The 24,922-nt window shown below is 62.2% G+C and overlaps 1 protein-coding gene across 1 annotated transcript; it reads right to left on the reverse strand.

The window, feature by feature from the left end:
* Positions 1 to 1,936: 1,936 nt before the first annotated feature.
* GRAMD4 (GRAM domain containing 4) lies at positions 1,937 to 23,178 on the reverse strand. The gene is made up of 19 exons (XM_049771577.1): positions 23,125 to 23,178; positions 11,813 to 12,023; positions 10,957 to 11,074; positions 9,708 to 9,828; positions 9,511 to 9,572; positions 8,440 to 8,572; positions 8,146 to 8,171; positions 7,742 to 7,833; positions 7,428 to 7,519; positions 6,972 to 7,020; positions 5,250 to 5,321; positions 4,987 to 5,030; positions 4,315 to 4,424; positions 4,032 to 4,186; positions 3,661 to 3,805; positions 3,299 to 3,392; positions 2,963 to 3,047; positions 2,431 to 2,499; positions 1,937 to 2,349 (listed from the first exon to the last, which is right to left on the reverse strand). Exons 1-19 carry the CDS (start codon positions 23,151 to 23,153, stop codon positions 2,230 to 2,232), a joined length of 1,827 nt encoding a protein of 608 aa, XP_049627534.1. The 5' UTR covers positions 23,154 to 23,178; the 3' UTR covers positions 1,937 to 2,229.
* Between the last annotated feature and the right edge of the window lie 1,744 nt (positions 23,179 to 24,922).

Consider the following 24,922-nt stretch of genomic DNA (forward strand, 5'->3'; position numbering starts at 1 on the left):
CTTACCTCCATGCTATCTCTCTGGCCCGAGTCTGCATTTCTTCCCAGGACCTGCCCAACTATGGAGGGGCTCCACACAGGGCTGCTCAGGCTGAAACCGAGGTGCCCTGCCCATATGCCCATATGCCTGCAGTGTGTGGCCTGGCGAGAGAGGTTCTGGGGGTGCCGGCACTCAGGATTCAGCTGGGATACGGGGGCCCCCCACCTGGGCTGATTTAGGCAGGAAGCAGGAAGGGAGGGGAAGGAAGGGGGCGGCTTTGTGTCTAGTCTTGCTGGTTCGAGATTAGAGGAGCGACTTGGATTTGTCTGAAATGCAGGAATAGAGCGACTTTGGGCAGAATCCGGCCATTGTCCTTGGACCAATTTCCAAAGCCGAGTGTGTTTGGGAAACAGTTCCCGGAAGAGTGAGCTGGGGGTGGGAGAATGCTCCCCAAATTCCCTGTGGACGAATCTCCCAGAACTCATGGGCCCTTGACCCATCTCCCAATCCCCCTCAGCACAGGTTACCCATGATCCTGTCTGTCCCCTCATCCCTCATGGCCCAGGCATCCGGCAGGCCCATCCCCCATCCCCACCCCACCCCCAGAGACCCCCAGCCTTGCTCCTGGGCCCATGTGAACAGACTACAGGGGTTGCAGGTGTAGCCGAGACACTGCTCGGTGGCCTGAAGCGAGCGTCCCTGTGTCCTGTGTGGGCCAAACCTGGGCCCCCCATCCGTTGGAGCAATTCCAAGGTTATCCCCACTCCCATCCCTTCTCTTCCCCCAGCACCAGTGGCCATGGCTGGGCCCCACGTTAGCACAAACCATTTCCAGTTTATTTAAATAAAAAGTATAATTTATACAAGACTCTGTTGTTTAAACAAACGAGGTTTTCTTGAAAAACATCTCAGGGTAGGTTTGTTCAGCTTTGTGCATGGCACCGTGTCCTCGTGAGTCACAGGGTGGCTTGGGCCAGCGCCCACTCTGGGACGTGGCACAGGGCCAGCGTCCCCCCAGGCCGGTTCACAGGCCAGTGCCCACCGGGACAGCTCATAGCCAGCATCCGTGTCCAAACACACCCAGCAGCACATTGGCAAGACACTGGTTGGCTTAGCCCGGACATGCGGGCCACCACACGGTCAGTTTCATCTGTTTCTCCTCAAAAGCCACCCCCCGATTCTGCGAGCTCCCAGGCTACCCAGGTCCAGAAGGAGGCCCCTGCCCTGCCTTGGACCTGGGGATCCTGAGGTGTGAGGGTCCCTCCACCCACAGCAGCCAGTTTCTCTGCGGTGCCACAACACAGACTCATCTACAGGCCCACTCAAGCTTTCACACTGCTCCGCACCCCAGCTCTGGGCATGGGGCCCCCTCACGTGGCCCCAGGCTACGTGTTCCGGCCCCGGTGGCCTCAGCACTCCTGTACCCGTGCATGTGCCCTCAACCCACCAGCTGACTCACTCTGCCCCTGGCACGACCAGCAAGGGCAACACAGACCGGTGCCACTGTCCCTCACCCAGACCAGCCAACGAGGATCAGAGCGCAGGTAAAAATCACATCTGAAAAATGATACAAAAATAAGGAAAAAACGGCTTTTGCTCTCTGTAAAAAATAGAAGCTTCTGTTTCTTCAAAAACCCACCATTTCCCGTGATGCCCGAAGACGCAGGACAAATAGGGCGGGGAGGGGCGGCGGGGCCAGTGGGTGCCAGCCCGTCAGCTCCTGCCCCTTTCTGCACCCCTGGGGAGCCTTATCTGTGAGGGGACCTCCCTCCTCAGATCTCCTCAGGGTCTGCAGCATCCTGGGTACCCCGAGTGGTCAGCTCAGGGTCCGTCAAGGTTCCCTCCGAGGTCCATACTGCGGAGTCCCCTGGGCCAAAGGCCACAGGCCCGAGATGTCACAATGACCAGTTTCCATCCGAGAACACCGAATTCCTCTGCACCCTGCTTCTTGCCGGGGCCACCCCGAGATCCTGGTGCTGAGGCTCCCCATGCCCTGTGGCGGCCGCTCTCGGCTATGGCTTTGGTTGGAAAAGCTGCAGCTTGCGAGTCCCTCCCGGGTCTTCCTCGCAGCCAGGACTCCGCCAGTGGGTCCCAGCTGCCCTGGCCAAGCTCCCCGGGGCTGGCAGGTACTGGGGTCAGCACCAAGGACCGTGGCCGAGGAGGACCAGGCCGCCCCAGTGCCTGTCCCGCTCCCCGATGGTCGAGAACGCAAAAGAAACAGAACCGGCAGCCGGCCGAGCCCTCCACCCCGCTAGGTGTCACTGGTTGTGGCCGCAGCCGCTGCCGCTGCCGCCGCCGTGATCTTAGCGTACTGGCCGTAGATGGTCTCGAAGGCCTCGTCACGGTGCACCATGGCGCCGAACACCAGGGGCTGCGGGGACACGTGTGTGAGCTGCCGCCCGCCACCCACCAGCAGCTGCCCCTCGCCACATCCCGGCCGCCCCGCGCTCACTTTCTGGGTGGACGGCGTGGACACGGCGATGCCCATGCCAGAGCCAGGCAGCACGGAGAGGACTTTGTACTGCAAGGGGAGAAAAGTGCTCAGCACGAGGTGCTCACTTCCGCACCCTCCTCCCACGACAGTAGGACTCAGGGTGGGGGACGTGGGACTGAGTCTGTCCCAGACAGACCCTGGGGCTGGGGTCCTCCAAGATGAGGGAGGGTGGGAGGGGGGGATTTCTGGGTCCGTTTTTCCAACACCCCACCCACCCCCCCATGTTCCCTTCTCTTGGGCCACAGGGGGTCAGGCTGTTTGTGGGTTATGCTTGGGGAGAGGGCAGCTCTTCTTGTCTGGTAGTTTGACTCGCAACCAAGACAAATTGGGGAGCAAACGGCCCCCCTGAGCAATTGCAAATTGGGGCCAGCACCCCGCATGCTCTCCCATTCCCATCGGTGTGAGCAGGCTGGCCTGGCCCTGTAAACTTCTAGAAGCGGTGCCCCACCCCTGAATCCCATGGAGCTGGGAGGGGGCCCCTAGGTAAAACCTTCTGGATGTCTGTGATGTCCACCAGCTTAATGACTTTGTTCCTCTTGGAGGACCCGGATCGGGAGCTCTCAAAGCACAGGTAACTACAGTGGGCAGACGGGAGGAAGCCCTGAAGCCACCAGGGCCAGCATTCCAGGGTGGGGGGCGGGGAGAGGGCAGACCCTGAAATGCCAGGGGTCTGGTGGGGATTCCCCAAAGAGGAGTGTGGACCCTGCCCAGGGTGCAGCCCTCATGGTCTGTCATGCACTGGCACCCAGTGGTGGGCCCGACAGAAAGGCAAAGAGGACAGCCTGGGGAAGAGGACAGGGCTGTCCCGTAGCAGGCGGGCACTCACTTCTCGGTCACGTAGAGCACCCCGTTACGGATGTAATCCGTGGGCATCTTCCGGTCTCTGTTGATGAGGCAACAACGCCAGCCGCTCTCACAAGCTAGGGGGGCACACTGGCTCATTTCTGTCCGACATGCCCAGCCGCCCTCTGCCCCCAAGGCTCCATCGGGTGGCGGCCTGGGACCCAGTGCCGTGTTCTCTCTTTTGGGGACACCAGGATAAAAGCACCCAGCACAGCATCCCCAAGAGCCTGTTGTGGCTCTCAGAGGGGGGTCAGGGAAAGAGCCCACATGGGGGTCTGCATGGGAATGCCTTCCTGGAGGCGGGGTCACCCCCCAGGCCTTGGATCTGCCCTGTGCCCCCCTCACCTGCCAGTGGGCGCTCGTTGTCTGTCAGGTTGAAGATCTCGTGGAAAGTTCCCTTCTTGGGGCCGTGGACGCGGCCTGTGTCCTCGTCCCTGCTCAGGCCGGCAGGCGCACTGGCCACGTAGCTGCGGGCAGAGGTGGTCTGCACCTGGGGGGGGGGCAGGAGTCGGCAGGGCAGCTCCCCATCCTGCGCCCTGCACCCGCAACCTTGCCTCATGCACCCCCTATTGTGGATGGACCAGCCCTGCCCTGCCCTGCCAACTTGTGGCCCAGGCTAGCACGGGGCCATGCAGGAGGAAGGAGCCCAGCTGGGACACAGAGGCCTGTGGCTGAGGCTAGGTCAGGGATGCTTGCTGGGCCCTGGGCTCACCCACCCTGCGGGCAGCAGCGGCACTGTTGCGCTCCTTGAGCTGGGGGTCGGTGGGAAGGCCGGTCCAGATGATGTAGGGGGTGTCGTACTTGGCTCGCAGCCGGGGGCAACGTTTGAAGATGAAGTCGATGAGGAAGAACTTGACGCCCGCGTAGAGTCCTGGACGGGGACAGCAGCTCGTGGGGACATGGAGGAGGAGCCAGGCAGTGGGGAGGACGGCGAGAAGCCTGCCACCCCCGCCCCCTGGGAGGGCCAGAGAAGGGGAATTCCCCCCCACACACACTTACCCAAAACCAACCCCACCAGGCGGTAGGGGAGGAAGCAGGAGGTGAGGAAGGCAGCCCACAAGACGAAGTACAGCTTCTGAGTGACCTCGGGCTGCACCCACATGAACAGGCTGTGGAGGGGCAGGGTTCGGAGGTTCAGGAGACTCAGGGGGTTCAAGGGGACTAAGGGATTTGGGGGTTCAGGGGTTCATGGAAGTTAGGGTTCAGGGACACTCAGGGAGACTCAAGGGGTTCAGGGGATTCAGGGGGCTCAGGGATTTAGGGGCCAGAGGACTCAGGATATTCAGGGAAACTCGGGGTTCAGAGGACTCAGGGATTTAGGGAGTTGAGGGGACCCAGGATATTCAGGGAAATGTGGGGGTTCAGGGGTTCATGAAACCTGGGATTGGGGGACTCAGGGGATTCAAGGGGTTCAGGGGTTCAGAGAACCACAAGAAACTCAAAAGGTTTAGGGGTTCAGGGAGGCTCAGAGATTTAGGGAAGTCAGTGGGACTCAGGATATTCAGGGAAATCCAGAGGGTTCAGGGGGGTACAAAGAGCTCAGTGGGAATCAGGAGGTTCAGGGGGTTCTGGGAACCATAAGAGACTGAGGGATTCAGGGGACTCAGGGAGTTCAGGGGGACCCAGCAGAGTTCAGGGCCCAGCACCCATGGATTGGCGGCCTCCACTCACTTCTTGATCTTCTCCAGGATGTCAGCCATCTTGCCAAAGAGGTTCTGGGGGTGGGGAGCACAGCAGTGAGGACTCAAACCCTGGTCAGGGCTGGCAGGGCCCTACAGCCCCCTGGACCTGCCCAGTCCTGCCAGGCCCAGCTAGGGGCATGGCTGGCCAGAAGCACAGGAGAAGGCACAGGGGGTGGGAGGGGCAGGTACTGCCTCAGACCAGGGACAAGCTGCCCCGGGCTTGTTTCCCCAACAGCACGGCCCACAGGATACCTGGGCTTTCTGGGCCACGTCCAGTACCAGCTGGAACTTCTCAGATACAGTCAGGTCCTCCTTTGGGGGCTCCTGCGGGTGGGAGGGACACCCCAAGGTGGAACATGCCAAGCCCAGCATAACCCAGACATGACCCGTCATGGACTGGACACGCCTCTACACACCCCCAAAACAACAACAATAGGGGCCAGAGCGATAGCACATAGTAGGGCATTTGCCTTAAATCCGACCAACACGGGCCCGGAGAGATAGCACAGCGGCATTTGCCTTGCAAACAGCTGATCCAGGACCAAAGGTGGTTGGTTTGAATCCCGGTGTCCCATAGGGTCTCCCGTGCCTGCCAGGAGCTATTTCTGAGCAGACAGCCAGGAGTAACCCCTGAGCAACGCCGGGTGTGGCCCAAACACCAAAAAAAAAAAAAAAAAATCCGACCAACACAGGGCCAGAGAGGTAGCATGAAGGTAGTGTGTTTGCCTTGCATGCAGAAGGATGGTGGTTCGAATCCCAGCATCCCATATGGTCCCCCGTGCCTGCCAGGGGCGATTTCTGAACATAGAGCCAGGAGTAACCCCCGAGCACTGCCGGATGTGACCCAAAAACAAAAACAAAAAAAAAAACAAAAAAAGAAACAAACAAAAGAAATGGGACTAACACAGGACGAACAGTGGATTGAATCCCAGCATCCCACATGGTCCCCATGCCTGCCAGGAGTGATTTCTGAGCAGAGCCAGGAGTAACCCCTGAATGCTGCCAGGTGTGACCCCCCCCAAAAAAACTACACGCCCTGACATAAACCCAATACCTCAGCATGCCCTGACATGGGCTTGACACCCCCCAACATGGGCTAGACACGCCCCAACTCACCCTGGTACAGGCCCAACATGGGTCCGACACACCCCTACATGCCCTGATATAGGCCCGATATACTCCAGCATGCCCAAACATTGGCCAGACACGCCCCAACTTGCCCTGACACAGGCCCAACATGTCCAAACATGGCCTGATACAGGCCTGACATGCCCCAACACAGCCAAGACTGCAGACACCCCCACTCCCCACACTGCACTCCACAGGCAGGGAAACCGAGGCAGGCAGAACAAGACCTGGGGCCAGAAAGGTGCTCTGGGCCGGAGAGATAGCATGGAGGTAAGGCGTTTGCCTTTCATGCAGGAGGTCATCGGTTCGAATCCCGGCGCCCCATATGGTCCCCTGTGCCTGCCAGGAGCAATTTCTGAGCCTGGAGCCAGGAATAACCCCTGAGCACTGCCAGGTGTGACCCAAAAACCAAAAAAAAAAAAAAAAAAAAAAAAAGAAAGGTGCTCTAAGAAAGATGCATCACGGGTTTACATCACAGCACACATGCTCGAGCACTGAGGCAGGAGTCACCCAGGAGCACTGTGGTGCTCCCAGACTAGGGATGGGGACCAGCCTCTGCACCCCCAAAAAAGCCCCCAGGGACTCCTGATGCCAGGAGAGCTCTGGCCTGCAGTTCTGAGATGTTGGTCCATCAGGAGGTGCCTCATCTCCCTCAATCCCGCATGGCCCTCGTGGCTCACCTACTCACCCCAGCACCCACCCTCACAGCCTGCCTCCCCTCCTCCGGTAGCCCCTTGCCCTGCCTCCCAGCCTATCCTCCCCACCCCACCCTGCACCCATCCTCATCCCTGCCTCCCTCATCACTGCACGCACATGCCCTGGTTCACAGGGGGGCCACAGACTCACCACCACCTCGGAGATCTCGGGAACGATGCTCCACTGGATCCGCCAGCCCCTGCCAAGCCAAACATGGCCTCAGCCAGACCTCCAGGGACTCTTTCCCCAGTCTCAGCCAAACCCGCTGACGGTACCCGTCTCCCGGCCCCCCAGGTCTCACAGGCCACATTTCTATGGGGCTGATTCTGGGGTACAGTACTGCAGGGCAGGCCCCGGGCTCTGTCCCAGCAGCCTCCCATGTTCAGCTGGGAACCAGGGCAGTGTATCTGCATCAGTGGGGGATCCCGAGGGCATCTGCTTTCTGTTTCTGCCAAGCCCCCCACGGGAAGGGGGGGTTTCTGTGGGCGTTTGACCAACACAAGGCCTTTCCCTCGGGCTGATCTCGAGTCTGGCCCTGGCATACCCCGACCCACCTCATGGGTGGCGGGGCAGAGTGGAAAGGAGGGGACACAGGGGACGCCCTACCTGGCGATGAGGTAGTTGAGAGACAGCCTCAGGATGGCCAGAAACAGGAACATGGGCACAGCCCAGCCGTGCCACACGGCGTTGATGTATACCTGAAGGGGTGTGTGGTGAGGGGCACAGGATCCCACTGGGGGCGGCCACAGCACGTGTCTCAGACAAAGGGCCCAGAGGGGGCTGTCCCCGGCAGGTGGGTGAGGGCCCGTGGGGCGGGTTTGAGCAGCTCAGAGGGTCTGTGCTGGGCGGGGGCAGGGAGCCACCCAGGACTGTCCCCAGAAGCCACAGGCGTCTCCCTGGGGCAGGAGAGACAGACTCACGGTGAAGGCGATGGCAGACGTGTAGACCGAGTACCAGTCAGACAAGGCTGAGAGGTTCCGCAAGAAGCTTGTCACGGGCCTGGCCCCGCGCTCTGGGGACATGACAGAAGTGGGCGGGTGACACTGTCAGACCTTCGTGAGGGTAGAAGGCTGCACCGGGGGGCGGGGGAGGGGGGGGACCACGAAGATGCAGTTGCCCCTGATGACCCACACTTGGGTACCCCAACCCCGACTCCTGAGGAGCTTTGGGGGTAACTCTGGGGGCCCCTGAGCTCCCACCACTCAGGGCCAAGGGTCCTAGGACTTTGGGGGATCTGCCCTGCCACCAGCGCCCCCCTTTCAAGGACGAAAAAAAGCTAGGTGGACACTGAGCCCTGTCTCCTCCCCCGGGGCCAGCTACTCACTCAGGCGTCGCATGTTTTCCGTTAACCTGCAAATGGGGGCACAAAGCTGAGTCTGGGGGAACGGGAGTGGGGGAGAGTGTGTCCCCCAGACCCACAGCCACGGCCACCGGAGTCCAGGTAACCCAGACAGGGACACCTGGTTTGGAAGGGAGCCTGGGGATCCCCAAAGTCCCTTGTGTCCTCACACAGCCTCCAGGGTCCCCCCGCAGCCCTCCGTGTCCCCTCATGCCCCCACCCCCGTCCCTGCCAGCCTCAGCCCAGTCCTGATCCCCTGGTGCCTGGTCCGGACCCCACCTGCGGGCACTGAGAGGCTCCTCAGCCTCCACCGGGCTCTCCTCAGGCTGGAAGCGGAAGTCCTCCAGGTACTCCCCAAAGTGCTCGTACAGCCATTTCTGCATCCGTGCACACAGCCCCTGGCCCCGCCGCTCTGTGGGCCAAGGCGAGGCCGTGAGGGACACCCCCTACACTTCCCCCATTTGGGAAGGCAAAGCCCCAAACTCTTCCACCCGTTCCCAGAGGAGAAGACCTGCAGGTCCAGCAGGTGCCCTGGGCAGGGGTGGGGCAGTTGTGTGTAAGTTCGCACAGGTGTGTGTGTATGCGTGTGTGTACATGTGTGTTTGTGCGTGTGCATGCACGAACGTGTGTTCAGTCATGCAAGTATCCCTCTGCCTTGGGCACAGGCATATCAGGCCCCAGAGTGGTCCCATCCCAGGACACACTGAAGGGGCCCATGGGGTGTCCCAGGTCTGAGAGCTTGGGTCACTTCCGGGGACGTGGGTCCCTGCAGGCTCAAACAGGCCTCAGTTCCAGGTTTCAGGACCGGGAAGCCTGCAGGTGGCGCTGTGGCCCCACAATTAAAGCTGGGAAATTCGCAGAGAAGTGAAAAGCTGGGTTGTGCCACCCCTCCTGGGAAGGGGCAGGGAGATGGGGTGTGGGCCAGTCCCGGAGCCCCATGATCATGCAGAGGTGCAACAAGTCTGTCCCCGTGGACAAGAATTCGGTGTCCATGTCCTCAGGCTGTGCTCAAAGGTCAGAATGTGCAGGTGATGGGACGGTGCCTGGCGGGAGGGGCTGCCCGTCTGCACAGACACAGAGCCCCTGCACGGCAACTGGTGGTATGGGGGTGCTCCCCAACCCCACGCTGGGGCCACAGCCTGGGGCCAGGCTGTGAGAGGCCCTTGGTGGGCAGAGGGGGCAGGAGGGGCAGGGCCGGTCCCTCACCCTCTCAGAGGCAGGGTCTCTGATGAACCCTGAACAACTCTCTGGGCCTGCTGACTCAACAGGGTACCAGGCAGCACCCACCACGGCCCACCCAGCCCCATCCTATCCATCTGTCCGTCTGTCTGTCTGTCCTGCCTGGCTTACCTGCTCCGTTTCCGGCAGGGACGGGTCCTCTAGGGGGCTGCTGGGACGCCTGCTCCTCGGCTCTGAGAAGGGTACGGGGTGAGTGCGGGACGGGGCCAGCTCTGCCACCACTGACCTGAGCCCCTGGGAATCCCATCTGTCCAGCAGCCCTCCAGCCCCCACGGCCAGCCGCGCACGCGCTCTCTCGCTCGATCCACCTGGCCTTGAGCGCCTCCTGCACCCTCTGCTCCAGCTCCACCCGCCGTTGCCGTTCCCGCTCCAGCTCCTGCCGCAGGGCCTCGGCGTTGGTCTCTTCCCGAAGCTTCCGCAGCTCCTCCTCTGCGAAGACATCAGTGGTCTTGAAGGAGGCTGTCTGAGTGACCCCTCCTTTGGGACAGGGGCCGCTCAGTGAGCCTGTGCCTGTCCCAAGTGGGCTCTGAGCTGGGAGTGAGCCCTGAGCACAGAGCCAGGAGTGAGCCCTGAGCAGAGAGACATAGTGAATTTAGAGTAATGAGACCCCTGACCCACCCCCCACCCCCGAACTTCTGCACTCAGCGTCTCAGGACTGGCCCAGCCTGACCCAGCCAGGTCTCCTCTCCCTCCACTGGACACTCGCAGCCACCAAGGCAGCCCGGGCTCCTCTGTCCATTAGGGCTGTGCCACAGGCCCCCTGGACCACATCCCCTGAACATTTCCAACCAGCCGACAGGAGCCTGCAGGGCTCAGAAATGAAGGACAGACTCCCCCAGACACTCCCTTTCCTTGAGCACCCCCAGGGGTGTGGGATACCAGCTCCCCCACAACCCACAGCCTGGGATACGCAGAAACATTGGCTGAAGCGTCTCATTTATTTGCGAGTGCTGAGTGACGGGTGTCCCCCTGGACAATACTCCAACCCTGACCCCCACGATCCACCTCCAGTGTTGCTGCTGCCTTCTGGGGGTCCCCTGGGGGCTCAGGCAGGGAACGTGTCCCCTCAAGCTAGCTGGGAGCCAGGAGCTGGTGACCCCAGGCCTTAGGCCCGGCCCAGCCTGGCCCACACCGGTGGCTTCCCTCAGACCCAAAGGCAGGGAAGTGACCGGCAGGCCCTCGTGAACGCCAGCTGCCTCCTTCCTACCACAGGGACAGCGGGACAGACCCCTAGGTCACCTGCCCACCACTGTCTCCAAAAGGGCATTTCCGAAAGCCTGTTGTCCCCACAGTGCAGAGTGGAGACTCCTTAGGGTCAGGGACAAAGGAGTCTGGTCTGAGAACGTGTGTGCTGGGGACCAGAGGCCCAGAGGCTCACAGAAGTAGGGCGGGAACGCAGGACAGGTGACTCCTGACCTACACAGACATGCCTGCCAGCCCTCCCCCCAACCAAAGAACCAAGGCCCAGTGCTCAGGCCAGGCCCGGTCGGAGCAGCTGACCGTGGGACATAGTCCCCTCCCCAGCCTTCCCGTGGAGACCCCGTCTTCCCCACTCACGCAGAAAGTGTTTCTCCAACAAGGCGATTTCCAGGTGGCCTTTGAGCTCATTAAGCCGGTCAGATTCAGTGCGGTGGAAATCGGGGATGCCGGCGGCCATGACGGTTCCCGGCCCCGCCTGGAGGGAAGGGGACAGTGGCTGGGGCGACACCAAGTGTCAAGCCAGTGTGACCAGAGGGAGCCCCAGGGACAGGTGAGGGGGAAGGGAGAGATGGAAGAGACTCTAGGGGGAGATTGTGCAGATCCCAGGAATGGGGACCGGTTAGAAGTCGCAGCTGCAGGCCCTGAGTGGGGAGTATCCTGGTGTCGGGGTAAATGTCCCTGGAGGGTCAGAGCAAGAGTACAGCAGTAGGGCATTTGCCTTGCATGTGGCTGAGCCAGGATGGAACTGGGTTTGATCCCCAGAGTCCCATATGGTCCCCCAAGCCAGGAGAGATTTCTGAGTGCATAGCCAGGAGTTACCCCTGGTTTTGGATGTGGCCCCAAAACAAACAATAAAAAGCAAATGTCCCAGGGATGGTCCCAAGGCGGGGACCTGCTCCACGATGCCACATGCTTGCCTTGGGGTCCTCTATGGCCCCCACCCAATGCCCAGCCCCTGACGAGCCTTTATCTGCTTGAACACAGCCAGGGGCTGCCTTGGGCACCAGCCCGGCTGCGCTAGGGCAGCAGACAAGCGCAGGGTGTGGGCGGGTGCTGCCAGTCCTGGCGCCAAGACACGCCCTGGCATGGGCCGCCAGCCACTAGCAGCCACCACAGTGCCCAGCTGGGCCCAAAGCACCCTGGGGCTAAGAGGGCCGTCTCCATGCCTGACCCACCCCCGCTGTCCCCCTCAGCCCCTTGCGGGTGGACTCACAGGGTCCCGGATCTCCTCACTGTCTCGGGGCGTGGCCCGTGGGGCCCTCAGAGGCGGCTCATCCCCGCACTCAGTGTCCGAGGCATTGGGGGACTCGGCCAGGTCGAGGAAGTCGTCGCGCTTGTGACTTCTGAACCTGATCTTGTCCAGCTTCCTCAGCATGTTCAGCAGCGACGGCCCTGGCTTCAGCCTCGCATGTCGGTCAGGGTCCCTGTGGTGGGGGGATGAGAGGTCACTGCCTGCCAGACAAATGGACTCCCATGCCTGGCGATCCCACGCACAGCAGTCTCGAACTCTGACCCCTCGCAAGGTGCAGCCAAGGCTCTAGCCAGACACATGGGGTACATGGGGCAGCACAGAGGCCCGGGGAGCAGGGGGCAGGGACGTGACCAGCCCACATGCTCTCCCTGAACTGTAGCAGCAGCTGGATCCAGCCACGCCTGAGACCCATGCACAGACCTCAGACGCCTCCACCCAGAGCAGCCACAGCTCCTCAGTCACCCTGACGCACACAAACCCAGGCCCCCTTAAGATCCAAGTGAGCCCAGGTTTAGGGTCTGAGGGGACTTGGGGAGGGAACTGACATGCACACCCTGGGGTGCAGTGAGTAGGGCTGAGGGAGCCCAGAACCACAATGCTCCAGAGAAGAGCCTCGGTGAAGAGCTGGGACAGCATGGCTGAACACACACAAGTGCGTGTGCAAACACAATACACCAACGTGTGCAAACACACACATGTGAGTGAAACCAGGCCACAGCCATCACGGCAGCCACTGGCACAGTCCCACACTGGGGGGATTGTAGGTTCAGCAAATTCCAGACAGAGCAGCCTTCGGCGGGGACATAGCCCCCACCCAGGTCAGCTCTTGAACTTGGCAAAGACAACGCAGCCTGAGAGGGCAGGGGGTGGGGCTGTAGGGGGCTGAGGACAAGGTGGCCACAATTCTATTCTGGGGACGGAAATCGGGCCACGATCAGGAGACACGAGATGGCTGAGCTGCAGGGCAGAGCTCAGCTCTAGAGGGGCTGATCTGTCCCTCCCTCCCTCCCTCCCTCCTTCTCTCTTCCTTCTTTCTTTTCTTCCTCATTTCTCCTTCCTTCCTTCTTCCTTCCTTCCTCCCTCCCTCCCTCCCTCCCTTCCTTCCTCCCTCCCTCCCTCCTTCCATCCCAGAGAAGCCATGAAAGATGACAAAGCTCAACCCTGCCCCACCGACACGCAGAGGTCCTGCATCAGCCCCAGCCCCACCGACTAATACCCCCCCCACCAACCCCCCAGCACAAGTCTCCTAAGACCACACACCCTCTCCAGGGCCCCCAGACAAGAACCTGAGGCCACAGAACCCAGGGCCCTGCCAGAGTAACCCCATATGAAGGCCTGTTTCCAGGAGAGGCCCCACCATGAGGGCTCGGATGTCCCCCACCTCACAACTCCCACACACTCTTCCAGAACTCGAGGGACCAGGCACAGCGCCTGCACCCAGCCAGCCCCTCACCAACCCCTCACATGCACCCCAGAGAGGGGGCTCAGTTTGGCAGGATCCCTGCCCCTGGCTGTACGTGGAGCTGAGGCTGAGAGAGCACCTGCCCTGAGCTGCAGGGGTGGGTGAGAGCGAGGCAGGGGGGCTTCAGCAGGGATTGAGGGGCCCAGTCACAGGCCTGCTGGGAGCTGGCCCAAGGCGCACAAAAGCGGCAGTGTTTGAGACAAGCTGAACCTGGACCCTGGCCCGTGGGAGTGGGGGGAGTGGTCCCCACTCTTGGAGGGCTCCCCATGTCCCATCCACCCACCCCTGGCTGCCCACACCCCGCAGAGGCCCCCCAGGTTCCCCCTACTGGTTAGGCGTAGTCCCAGGAAGCAGCGTCTGTCCCACAGGAAGCAGCTCTTGCCTAAACCACAAGGAAAATCCCGGGGGGTTGAGCAAGAACCGAGGTCGCCCCCCCCACCCCACCCCCGCCACCTCTGCTGACCACCTGGCTGTTGGCCAGGTCCCCTTTCTCAGGGACAACAGGCCTGAATCTCAAGGCAGAGGCGGCTAGGCGGCAGGTCGAGATACCCCCTGGGTGTCCAAGCTGGCCCTGATCACGGGAGGAGGGGGACGGGCATTTCTTCCCCAGGAAAGCGTCCACAGACCCGAGCTAGAGCTGGGCAGGCCCGGCTTAAACAGGCTGCTGGGTGCAGCGGGTGGAGTTGATTTTGGGGGGCTGCCATGGACAACAGAGAAGGACGGAGTTCAGGGACAGAAGGGGGCCTGCGATCCCAGAAGGGGAGAGCATGGCTGCAGCAGTGTCTGGCACTCACAGCCAGGCTTGCCGAGAAACACCGAAAATTCGAGAGGGGCCAGAAAGATACCTAGTGGGTAGAGCATTTGCCTTGCACGCAGCCGACTTGGGACAGGCCCAGGTTCGAACCCCGGCATACCATAAGGTACCCCGAGTCTGCCAGGAGCAATTTCTGAACAAAGGGCTAGGAGTTACCTCTGAAAACTGCCAGGTGTGACCCCCCCAAAAAACAAAATAAATAAATAAACCAATAAAATATTATTTTAAAGAAATGCTGAGAAACAGCAACCTGGTGACCCCAGAGTCCACGCATGGCACAGAGTGTGGGTCCTGTGATATTTGGGTCCTTGTTCCTTCACAAATATTCCACTGTGGTCAAACTCCTTCCTGACACCTTGCAGTGTTCAGTGCCATCACTCCAGGTGGGTAACCCCCCCAGGGAAGGGGGTGGCCAGGGTCACTGAAAGACCAGAGCCTGAAGAGTGGGGCGGCTGCCCGGGTGGTACCTTGCACCTGGGATTCTGCTACCTCCACCTTGCCCACTGTGCCACGGGAACTGGGCAGGACCACAGGATGCGGAGTTGGAGGGGAAGGAACTGGAGCATGGCATCTTCCACCACCCCAAGGCACAGGTGGCTGCAGATTCTGCCCACAGACCCCCCCCCCAGGTCTGGTGCCTCCAGGTATCCCCACTCTCCTTGCAAAGCTGTGTGGGCCCAGGTTCGACTCTAATACTGCCTGGCAAGGCCCTGCTGGTCTCTGTCCACCATACTGGACATGCCACAGGGCTGGGCACTGCCAGTGTTGAACACAAAGTGGCAAAGAGGAGAGACCCCTGGGCACCCCACCAGGCTGTGGGGCTCAGGGCAGACTCAGGACAAGGGGGGGTCTCAGGTTGGGGCAGGAGAACCTCATGACTCAAGTTTCCCTAAACCTCCAGGTGCCCCGAACCTGTGTAGGGTTCTGAATCACAACCCAAAAGCGACCAGTGCCTGGAACCGGCACTGCTTGCCCCTCCACCTTGTGCCATCTGTCGTGGGCACAGCAGCGAGGGAGGAAGCAGCACTGGCGCAGCAGCTGGCTGGTAGGGAAACTGAGGTTGGAAGGCAGAAAGAGATACTGGGAGTCACATGGCCTCACCTCCCAACCCCTCCACCCCTCTGGATGCAGCCAACAGGGAGGTGGTACCCTGCCCTGCAGCCCCAGGAAGAGGGAGGCACGGACACCACAGTGGCCGAAGCTTGGCCAGGACAGGAAGGCCAGAGCCCGGGAACCAGGAACTGGGACAGGTGACAAGAAGGTGCCAGGGTGCAGGTGGCCCAGCAGAGGGCGGAGGAGGAACTGCTGGGCAGGATGGTACGGGGGCCCACCCGGGCGAGCTCAGGCTGACCCTGACCCACGGGACAGAGGACCCCCCAAGCCAAGAACCGCACAGCTAGGGCTCATCCTCAGCCTCACGCCCGCCAGCAGGGACCATCCTGGTGTCGTGCAGGGTGGGGCGTGACGGGTGGCAGCTCGGGGATGAGTCAGCTCCAGGACAGAGAATGGGGACAGGGACTGAGGCCAACAACCCGCTCCACCCCGACACTTGCCTACGCTCCCCAGAACCTGCCAGGGCTCAGCCCCCGACTCAGGGACTCAGCCCGGAGCAGGGCTGGGAGTGGTCCAAACCCAACTCAACGGGGGCCGGAGAAAGCTGGAGACAGGGCGCTTGCCTTGCATGCAGAAGGACGGTGGGTAGATCCCGGCTTTCCATACAGTCCCCCGAGCCTGCCTGCCAGGAGCAATTTCTGAGCGTAGGGCCAGGAGGAACCCCTGAGCGGGTGTGACTCCCCAAAAACAAACAAAACACAACAAAAAGAAAAAAACAGACCCAACCTAAAGGAAAGGAAGAATGTTCCAAAGCCAGGCCAGAGAAACCCCACCATGAGATGCCCGTGGCCCCGCCCACACTCCACCAGGCCCCGCCCACACCTGAAGGCTCCACCCACACCCCAGCACTCCCCGCCCACACGCCCCAAGTCACTTCAGGCCCCACCCACGTCCCCCCAGGCCACGCCCACACCACCAGTCACACGGCTCCGCCCACACCCTGTTGGCCACGCCTACACCACAGCCACGGCAGGCCACACCCACAGCCCACCTGCCTCCCTGCATCTGAGATGGCAGACCCAGGCCCTCCTGCTCCTGCTTGGAATCCCAGGGCAGCTCCTTGGGCCCCATCAGCCTGACCCCCTGGTCCCCTGGGCACCGTGGGCTCCTGGCACCCTCCAAACCTGCACCTCACACCCCCTCACATGGGTCCTTCCACCAGACTCCCAGGCCCCTCACTCGGGCCCACGTGCAGGGCTGGGCTCAGCACCAGAGATGTGCCCCCCAAGGTGCTCGACCCCACCTCCCCCTGCATCTGAGGTTGAACTATCCCCAGGGCACCCACACCCACCCACCGGTCCCAGCGTTTGGGAGACCCGTCCTCCCTCTGTCCAGGCAGCCCCAGACCGAGGAGGGCCATAGTAGGGTCCCAGGCCGGGCGACAAGCCCCAACCAACGCCAGATTTTCAGGGCTCCACTCGACAGAGTGAGGGACCCCAAAGCTTCCATAAAGGCACCCCAGGGCCGGAGTTTGGCTGTCCCTGCCCACCCAGCACTGGGGGCAGTGGCCCTGCCAATGTGCCAGGAATCCTCAAAGTGGAGATCAACCTGAACCGGTGAAAACGTCACCCTGAGTCGCCCGGCACAGCAGAACCAGCAGGGCCCAGAGGTGCGGTCAGCCAGCACCATGGCGGAAGCTCTGGACCAGGCTAGGGCCTGGACACAAGGGGCAACTCCTCTCCCGAAGACCCCAACTCACCACACCATCCTCCCTGGCACCCTAGGTAGGGCTCAGTGGTTGGCGTGGCCACACCCACTGGCAGGCTGGAATCAGGGGGCCCAGCCCTGCTGCTCCCTGGCCCAGGGGTCTTGAGGTCTTGGCAGGATAGCCCGGGAAGGGCAGGACAGGTGTGAGCAGCATCGGGAGCTGGCTGAACCAGATGGGCAGGCTGGCAGCGTGATGAGGGAGTGCCTGCTCCTTCCTAGTGGAGCCACGATCATCGGCCTGATGGCAGCTTCCAGAAAGAGCCAGACCTGGGTGGTGGATGTGGGCTGCGAGTGGGTGGACTGAGGAACCAGGTCCTCAGGGGAACTGCCAGACCCGGGGCCTGTGGGCAAGTTTCTGCCCTCCACTTCTCTCCTCCCCTGGGGAAGCAGCCTTGTGGGGCCTACGCCCCTTTCTCTCTGGGCCTCTCCGCCCACTTCCCCGGGAGCACAGACCCTGAAGGGGCTTCACAGCTTGGCACTGGGCGAAGCTTGAAGAGCAGCTCCCAAACACACCCTAGCACCCACTGCCCCCAGTGACCTCTCAGATTGTTCTGGAAGCCAGGCACCAGGTTCTGCCGAGCCGGCCTCTCCCCCACACCTCAACTTCTGTTCCAAGCACCCAGCTGGTGGCACGATGCCCTTGGCAGACGGAAGGGCTGGGAGAGGCCCTGTGGGACCGGTCACTCCCACACCTGTCCTGGCCACCTCCAGGTGCCCAGAGGGTCCCCGCAACCTTTCTCTGCCCCACCCACGGCTCCAAGCACACCTGGTCTCACCTGCCGCAAACCTGCCAGCAGGAATGCACTCGGCCCAGCTCTGGTGCCAGCACAGCCACCCATAGGAGGCACACAGATACACACGAACACAGACACACACACACACACACACACACACACACACACACACACGGACAGATACAGACATACAGACACACGGACACAGACACACATACAGAGCATCGGGGGCCAGAATACCCACCCATGGAAGACACACTGACACACACAAAATCACAGAGACACACAGAACACTCATGAACACACAGAAATGCACACAGAGCACCGGGTGTCAGCGCACTCATCCATGGGAAATGCACACAGATACACTTGGACACAGAGACACACAGGCACACATGGACACACATGAATGAACAGACACACACAGAGAAAAAGATGCATGGAGATATATGACACATACAGAGACATACACAAAGACAGACACACAGTCAAAGACACACATAGATATATACATATGGATAGAGAGATACACACATGCAGAGACAGACAGAAAGACACACCCACACACTCATGGCGCAGACAGACACATAGACAGACACGATACCTGGGCTGGTCCCAGGCACAGGCCCTGCCAGGGGTTACTGGTTCTGTCCCAGGCATCCAGCCCAGATGTGACAATGATAAAACAGCACGGGGGGCTGGGGGGGTTTCACTAGGCACCAGGGAGGGAGCCTTTGGGTGACGAGGGTGATGTCCACACAGGGGCCTTTGCAGGAGGGTCTAGACAGACATGGGAGCCACAGGGCCCAACCCTGGGTCCCCACTGATGTCACCCGAGGCCCCTCAGAATAACCTGGGGCCTACTGGGTTCCCTGACGAAAAACATCCAAGATTGGGGCCTGAGGGATCCCTGTGCACCCTTTGCCCATCAGTGATGGCCAGCTCCTCTGTTTTTGCCTGCTGTATTTCTGCTGAGGTGCCAGGGCCTTCCCGCTGTGCCCTCGGAGGTGCCAGGCCCCTGTGACTGCCTGTAGGAGCGGGAGGAAGCACCCCCGAACTTGCCTTGAGTGACTCAGAAATATCACCTGCTCTTAACAGCCCCACCCAGCGCCTGCCACACAGCACACTCAGGCCTGCTGGTGCCGGTGGGCGGGGGCTCCCCACTCTTGCCTGCTGGCAGGGGAACCCCACACTCCACCCCATTAGACCTGGAGGCACACACCCCTCCGCTCAAAGCCAGGGGTACGTGGGCGCAGGTGTGGGTGTCCCGGGCACTCACAGACCCACCAGGCAGAACTGGCCCTTTGGGAATACCAAGCACGGAATTACTGGGTTGCAAACAGGGCCCCCAGGTCCCCTCATATGGTGAAGGCCTTCCAGGTGGCAGTGGGGTGATGTCATGCAGACACCCCGAGGAGGAGGACCTAAGTCTTCTGGGTCTTTGGTTTGGGGCCACTCCAGCAGTGCTCAGAGATCACTCTGGCTGGGCTTGGGGGACCACTTGGGATTTTTAGGACTGAGCCTGGCCAGTGCTTCAACCTTGGACCCTCTCTAGTCCCACCAGAACTTTCTGGAGAGGACAAGTACAGGGGCCTGCAGTAGAGCTGGCCAGTTCCAGAGCCTGTAATGGCCATATACACACACACAGACACACAAACATGTAGGCACACATAGACACACACAGATACACAGGCAAATACAGTCACACAGACACACTCGACAGACACGTACAGGCAGATACATAGACACACACAGACATGTCTACACATATATAGTCACATACATACCCATGCATGCCCCACAAACATATACAAACCCCATACCTACATGCATCCATCCATCCATGTACATACACACACACACACACACACACACACACACACACACACACACACACACACACTTTCTCCCACCAGCAGCAAGGTGCCTGCCCATGGTCCTCAGAGCCTGACCTACAGTGCGGAAGCCAGAGGGGACACAGCAGCCATGTGGGGACAGCAGGGGAAGCCCCACAAGGATACTGAGTCGATCCTTCTGGGACCCCAGAGGTCCCTGCGAGCCCCATCTTGGCCTTTCCCACACTTTAGGCACCTCCCTGCTGGGGGGGACCAAGAGATGATATACAGGCAGGGGCCCCCACCTGAGAGGTGGTACAGGCAGGGCCCCATTTGGGAGGCAGTGCGGCCGAGTGATAGCAAAGTGGAGGGCATTTGCCTTGCACATAGCCGACCAAGGACGGACCCGAGTTAAATTCCCGGCATCACATGTGGTCCCCTGAGACTGCCAGGAGCAATTTCTGAGTGCAGAGCCAGGAGTAATCCTGAGCGCCTCTGATTGTGGCCCAAAAAGCAAAACAAACAAACAAACAAACCAAAAATACCATCTGGGAGATGGTACAGACAGGGACCCCACCTGGGAGACGGTACAGGCATGGCCCTCCGCCGGAGAGGTGGTATGGACAGGGCCCCCTCTGGAAGATGCTATGGGCAGGGGCCCCAACCTGGGAGATGGTGTAGGCACGGCCCCCGCCTATACCAGGCAGTGCTCCCCACAGAAGAGATGGTATCACTGACACGTCCCCAGGTCGACACAGTCCAGCCAACATTTCCCACCATGTAGAAATGCTGCAGGCAGAGCCTTCCACCTGTGTCAAGGTAGTACAGGCAGGGCTTGCCACCTGTGTCGAAGCACAGTGGTTCCCAGGAGCCCCATTTCACTGAGGGCGGCAATCACAGGGTAGGCAGGCTGCGTCTGGACCATGGCAGCTGCCCTCAGAACCCCCAGGTGCGGTGCACAGCCCCAGAAGCTGCAGGGTCCGACCCCCAAACACACACCCCCTGTCAGCCTCGGGCCTCGCCTCTGACTCACAGCCAAACCCGCACTTAGGAAGGACCGAAACGGGGCCGAGGGGCCACATCCACCCGCACACCAGCCCAGACCAACCGTGGCCCCTGCTGATGTGGTTATAGCACAGGCAGAAGGGGCAGGGACTGGCAGGGACAAGGCTGGCAACCAGGACCATGGGGCATGGGACAGGAGCAGACCCAAGAGCACAGGGAAGCCAAGGGCACCTCCAGGACAGGGCACCTTGGGGGGGGGGGACAGTAGGGAGCTGTCATCTGTCAGAGACATCACATGTCACCTGCTCAGACCCTGTCACAGTAGCCGTCACACGTTACCCACTCAGACACCGTCACAAAGGCCATTACACACGTCACCTACACAGACAGATGTTGTCATGGAGGCATCACACATGTAACCCACTAGACACTCACAGGCCATCAAACATGTCACCCGGATCATGCTGTCAGAGGCCATCACATACATCACACGTGTTGCCTGCTCAGACACTGTCACAGAGGCTATCACACACGTCACATACATCACCGGCTCTGATGCTATCACAGAGGCGTCACATGTCACCCCTCAGACACTGTCATGAAGGTGTCATACATGTAATGCACTCAGATATTCACAGAGGTGTCACACGTCACCGGCTCAGATGCTGGCACAGAGGCCATCGCAGCTGTACAAGGTTCAGACTGTCAAAGTCCATGAGAGTGAGTGAGCAGCAGTAGCTGGGACAGTCCGTAGGCAGCTCCCTGCACCAGGTGACTGGGCGGACGCTTACACCTGGCTGCAGTCCGGGGTTGGGACAAGCCCCAGACAGGAGACAGGGGGGGTTCCTGCCACCCACTCCAGGCTGGCCAGAGGACACAGACCCAGGAGTAGGGGTGGAGGGGAGTTGGGGGGAAGGAAAACAAGGTGCAGGGGAGGAGGTTGTTCTACAAAGTGGAAGGAAGTAAAGAGTGCTGAGAGGGACGGAGGGAGGGGAGGGCGGCAGGAAGAAGGGGTGCAGGGGACAGGGAAACGCAGGCCCAGAAAAGAGTGAAACAGCAGGTTACACTGAGTGACCCCATTCTGCATCCAAACTTGCCAATCTGGGGCCAGGGTCCCCCCTCACTGGCTCAGGGCTCCAGAAGATGCTTTAGGACTGTAGGCAGACGGACAGATGGACCGACTGATGGGCAGACAGGCAGATGACAGGTAGACATCACATGTCACATCGCACCCACTGGTGGGGCGGTGGAGAACCCTGGGCAGAGTCCCAGTCCTTACGGGGCCCCTCACAGCCCAACGAGGCGAGTGGGGTTGAGGCAGCTGCCAGGCCGAGCAGAGATGTGCCAGGCGGGATCTGCCTTGGGGAGGGGATCCCCACCCTTGTGCCAATGACCTGTGCTTGAGGGCCAGGCAGAAGCGCACGGGGACCCACCCAGCCCCACCTGGACTGTGATCCCGGGGATGCCCGTGGCAGGCACAGGTTGGCACAAGGCAAAGGGTACTGCCAGCGGGCAGGGTGTGTGGCATCTAAGGAGCTGCCTTAGATCCCTCCTCAGCCCTGCCGGGGAAACTGAGGCCCAGGCGGCCCAGGCAGGGCCTTCCAGCCCAAGGTCAAGCATAGGGGTGCCCGGGCAGGAGACTCCAGAAGGCTGTTTGGCCCCGGGGGTGGGTTTGGGGTTGTCCCTTTTGTGGGAGGCTTCCCATAGCCCCCACCCAAGGCAGGCAGGCAGGGCTCCTAGGTCCCAGGGGCCCCCCAAAAGGGACTCACCCGGCCTCTAGAAATGTAATGTTGCCCCAGGGTTGACCTAGAGGGCTGTTTGGCCCCGGGGGTATGGGTTTGGGGTGTCCCTTTTGCGGGAGGCTTTCCACAGCCCCCAGGGCAGGCAGGCAGGCAGGACGCCTAGGTCCCAGGGGCCCCCCAAAAGGGACTCACCCGGCCTCTAGAAATGTAACGTCGCCCCAGGGCTGACCTAGAGGGCTGTCTGGCCCCGGGGGTATGGGTTTGGGGTGTCCCTTTTGCGGGAGGCTTTCCACAGCCCCCAGGGCAGGCAGGCAGGCAGGACGCCTAGGTCCCAGGGGCCCCCCAAAAGGGACTCACCCGGCCTCTAGAAATGTAACGTCGCCCCAGGGCTGACCTAGAGGGCTGTCTGGCCCCGGGGGTATGGGTTTGGGGTGTCCCTTTTGTGGGAGGCTTCCCACAGCCTGGGCCCAGGGCAGGCAGGCAGGACGCCTAGGTCCCAGGGGCCCCCCAAGAGAGTCACCCCGGCCTCTAGAAATGTAATGTCGCCCCTGGGAGGGGGTCCTTCCTGGTGGTGGTGTTGGAGGGCTGAGGCCTGTAAGGAACCCACCCGTCTGGGAGCCCCAGGGGGGACCCCGCGCCACCGCAGGCCTCTGGGAGCAGGTGGGTGCCCGTTTGCACCCCAACCTCGCCCCTCCAGGGCCGGGCCCCGCGCGCCCCAAACCTCGAACAATGGGCGCGGAGGAAAGCGGGGCGGGGGTCCCGGGGTGGCGCGCGCCGCACAACTTGTGGGGTCCCGCGGGGCGCTGTGGGCTGCCCGCCCCGCGCCCCGGGTGTCCTCGGGCGTCCGTGGGCGCCGCTTACCCTGCGCGGAGATCGGGGCCGAGGCGCATCCACGGGCCGCCCTGCACCTGCCCCTGCCGCTGCCGCCCGCCCGACCCGGAGCCCCGCGGCGGCGCCGAGGACGGAGCCGGGACGAAGCGGCCCCGCGGGTCCGTCCGGCCGCGAGCACCGAGAAGGCGGCGGCGGCGGCGGCGGCGGCGGCGGCGGCGGCGGCGGAGGCGCCGGGTCGCGCGCAGGGTCCCGCGGTGCCCGGTCTGCGCGCGCCCCGCTAGGCCAACTGCGCAGGCGCCGCGAGGCCACGCCCCGTCCCGGAACGAGCGCTCGGCGCCTCTCGTCCGGCCACGCCCCCGGAACCGCCCCCGAGGAGCCACGCCCCACGCCTCTGCCGGGCGATTGGCGCAGCCGCCTGCAGGCCACGCCCACAACACGAGGCCCCGCCCCGAGCCCTAGGAATGATCGATCTGCGCATCAGCCTTTCTTCTGGCCACGCCCACGGCACGAGGCCCCGCCCCAGGACGGCCTGCGTATTAGCCGCAGGTCACGCCCCTGGGACCGCCCCGAGCGGAAGCCCCGCCCCACGCCTCTGCCGGAGGATCTGCGCCGCCGCCGGCAGGCCACGCCCACAGCACGAGGCCGTCGCCCCGCCCTTCGCCGCTGGTTAGCTCCGCCCACACGGTGTAGCCCCGCCTCCGCCTCGCTTAGCTCCGCCCCGTCTCGCTCGCGCTCGCCGCTTCTTAAAGGGGCCGCGTCTCTGTCAAGCTCCTCCCCGCCCCGCCACTCGCGGGGGTTCGCGCCTACCCCCGGCGCCTCCGCGGTCGTGCGTGCGCGCGCGCGAAGGACGCGGGGCCGCGCCGCCGCCTTTGTTTGGGTGGCCACGTGCGTCCGCGCCCCACGCACACGCGCGCATGCGCAGAGCATCCCGCCGGCCCCGCCTGGCCGCCTTTGGGGTCCCGGGGTCGACCCCGGGCCGCGGCCATGCGCCGTCCCTGCAGCCTCCCGTCCCGCTCTGGGGAGCCCCAGCTCTGGGACCCCTTTCCAGCCGGGGACTGGGCGTGCCCCAGACAGGGCCAGTGGGGGGGTCATTGCCCCCAATCTCACCTGGCCAGCCCCTTGAGCAGCAGGTGAGAGTGTCCAGGTGAGGGACATGTCGGGGGCCAGGACCTGGGCAGCGGGTGTCACGCCGCGCCCAGCCCTCCAGGCCTTACTCAGACCCACAGCCGAGCCCAGGAAGCAGGCCACTTTGGGGGGGGCTTGATGTCTGACTCTCCCCAAGCACCCCCCACCTGCACCCCTCTGTCCTCAGCGCCAGTCAGTGGCCACAGCTGCACTCCGGGGTGCCCGTGGCCCTTATCTCAGGCCTGTCCACACTGCAGGGTACCTCGTGAGCGTCCCCCAGGCCCCACAGGGTCCACGCCAGGACACGCTTGCTGCCCGTGTGTGTGCAAGCAGGAATGTGCCTCGGCCCCAAAGAAAGGGGAGTCGGCCTTTCCTGTCCCCACCCCCCGGCCCGGTCCCGAAGCACAGGTAACCCACTGGAGGAGGGGATGCCATCGGGGCACCTGCTTGGCAGTGGGCACAGGGCCTGCGGTGAGGATGGGACGGGCTGTCTCAGCTGCTGCCCTTCCGTACCCGCTATGGGCCCTCCTTATGCCCCCAGGCTCTGCACCCTGGGCCCAGGTGAGACTGGGCATCCCTGCAGGGGCTGCCCACCCCAACAGCAGGGCCAGTGCACCTGGCCAGGTGAGCACCATCTTGGGGCCACCATCTGTGAGTCCACAGACCCCTACTTGCACGGATCTGGGGCCAGGCTGTGTCCAGT

Source organism: Suncus etruscus, chromosome 4 (assembly GCF_024139225.1).
Source record: "Suncus etruscus isolate mSunEtr1 chromosome 4, mSunEtr1.pri.cur, whole genome shotgun sequence".
NCBI lineage: Eukaryota > Metazoa > Chordata > Mammalia > Eulipotyphla > Soricidae > Suncus > Suncus etruscus.

What these genes read in the sequence shown, in the direction of transcription:
- GRAMD4 (XM_049771577.1), bottom strand. Translation starts at nt 23,153, where the DNA reads ATGCGCCTCGGCCCCGATCTCCGCGCAGG. An exon ending in GTGAGGAGATCCGGGACCCT is followed by an intron (nt 11,075 to 11,812) that starts GTGAGTCCACCC and finishes CCTTCCCTCCAG; the next exon opens with GCGGGGCCGGGAACCGTCAT. An exon ending in CCACGCCGTCCACCCAGAAA is followed by an intron (nt 2,350 to 2,430) that starts GTGAGCGCGGGG and finishes GTGTCCCCGCAG; the next exon opens with CCCCTGGTGTTCGGCGCCAT.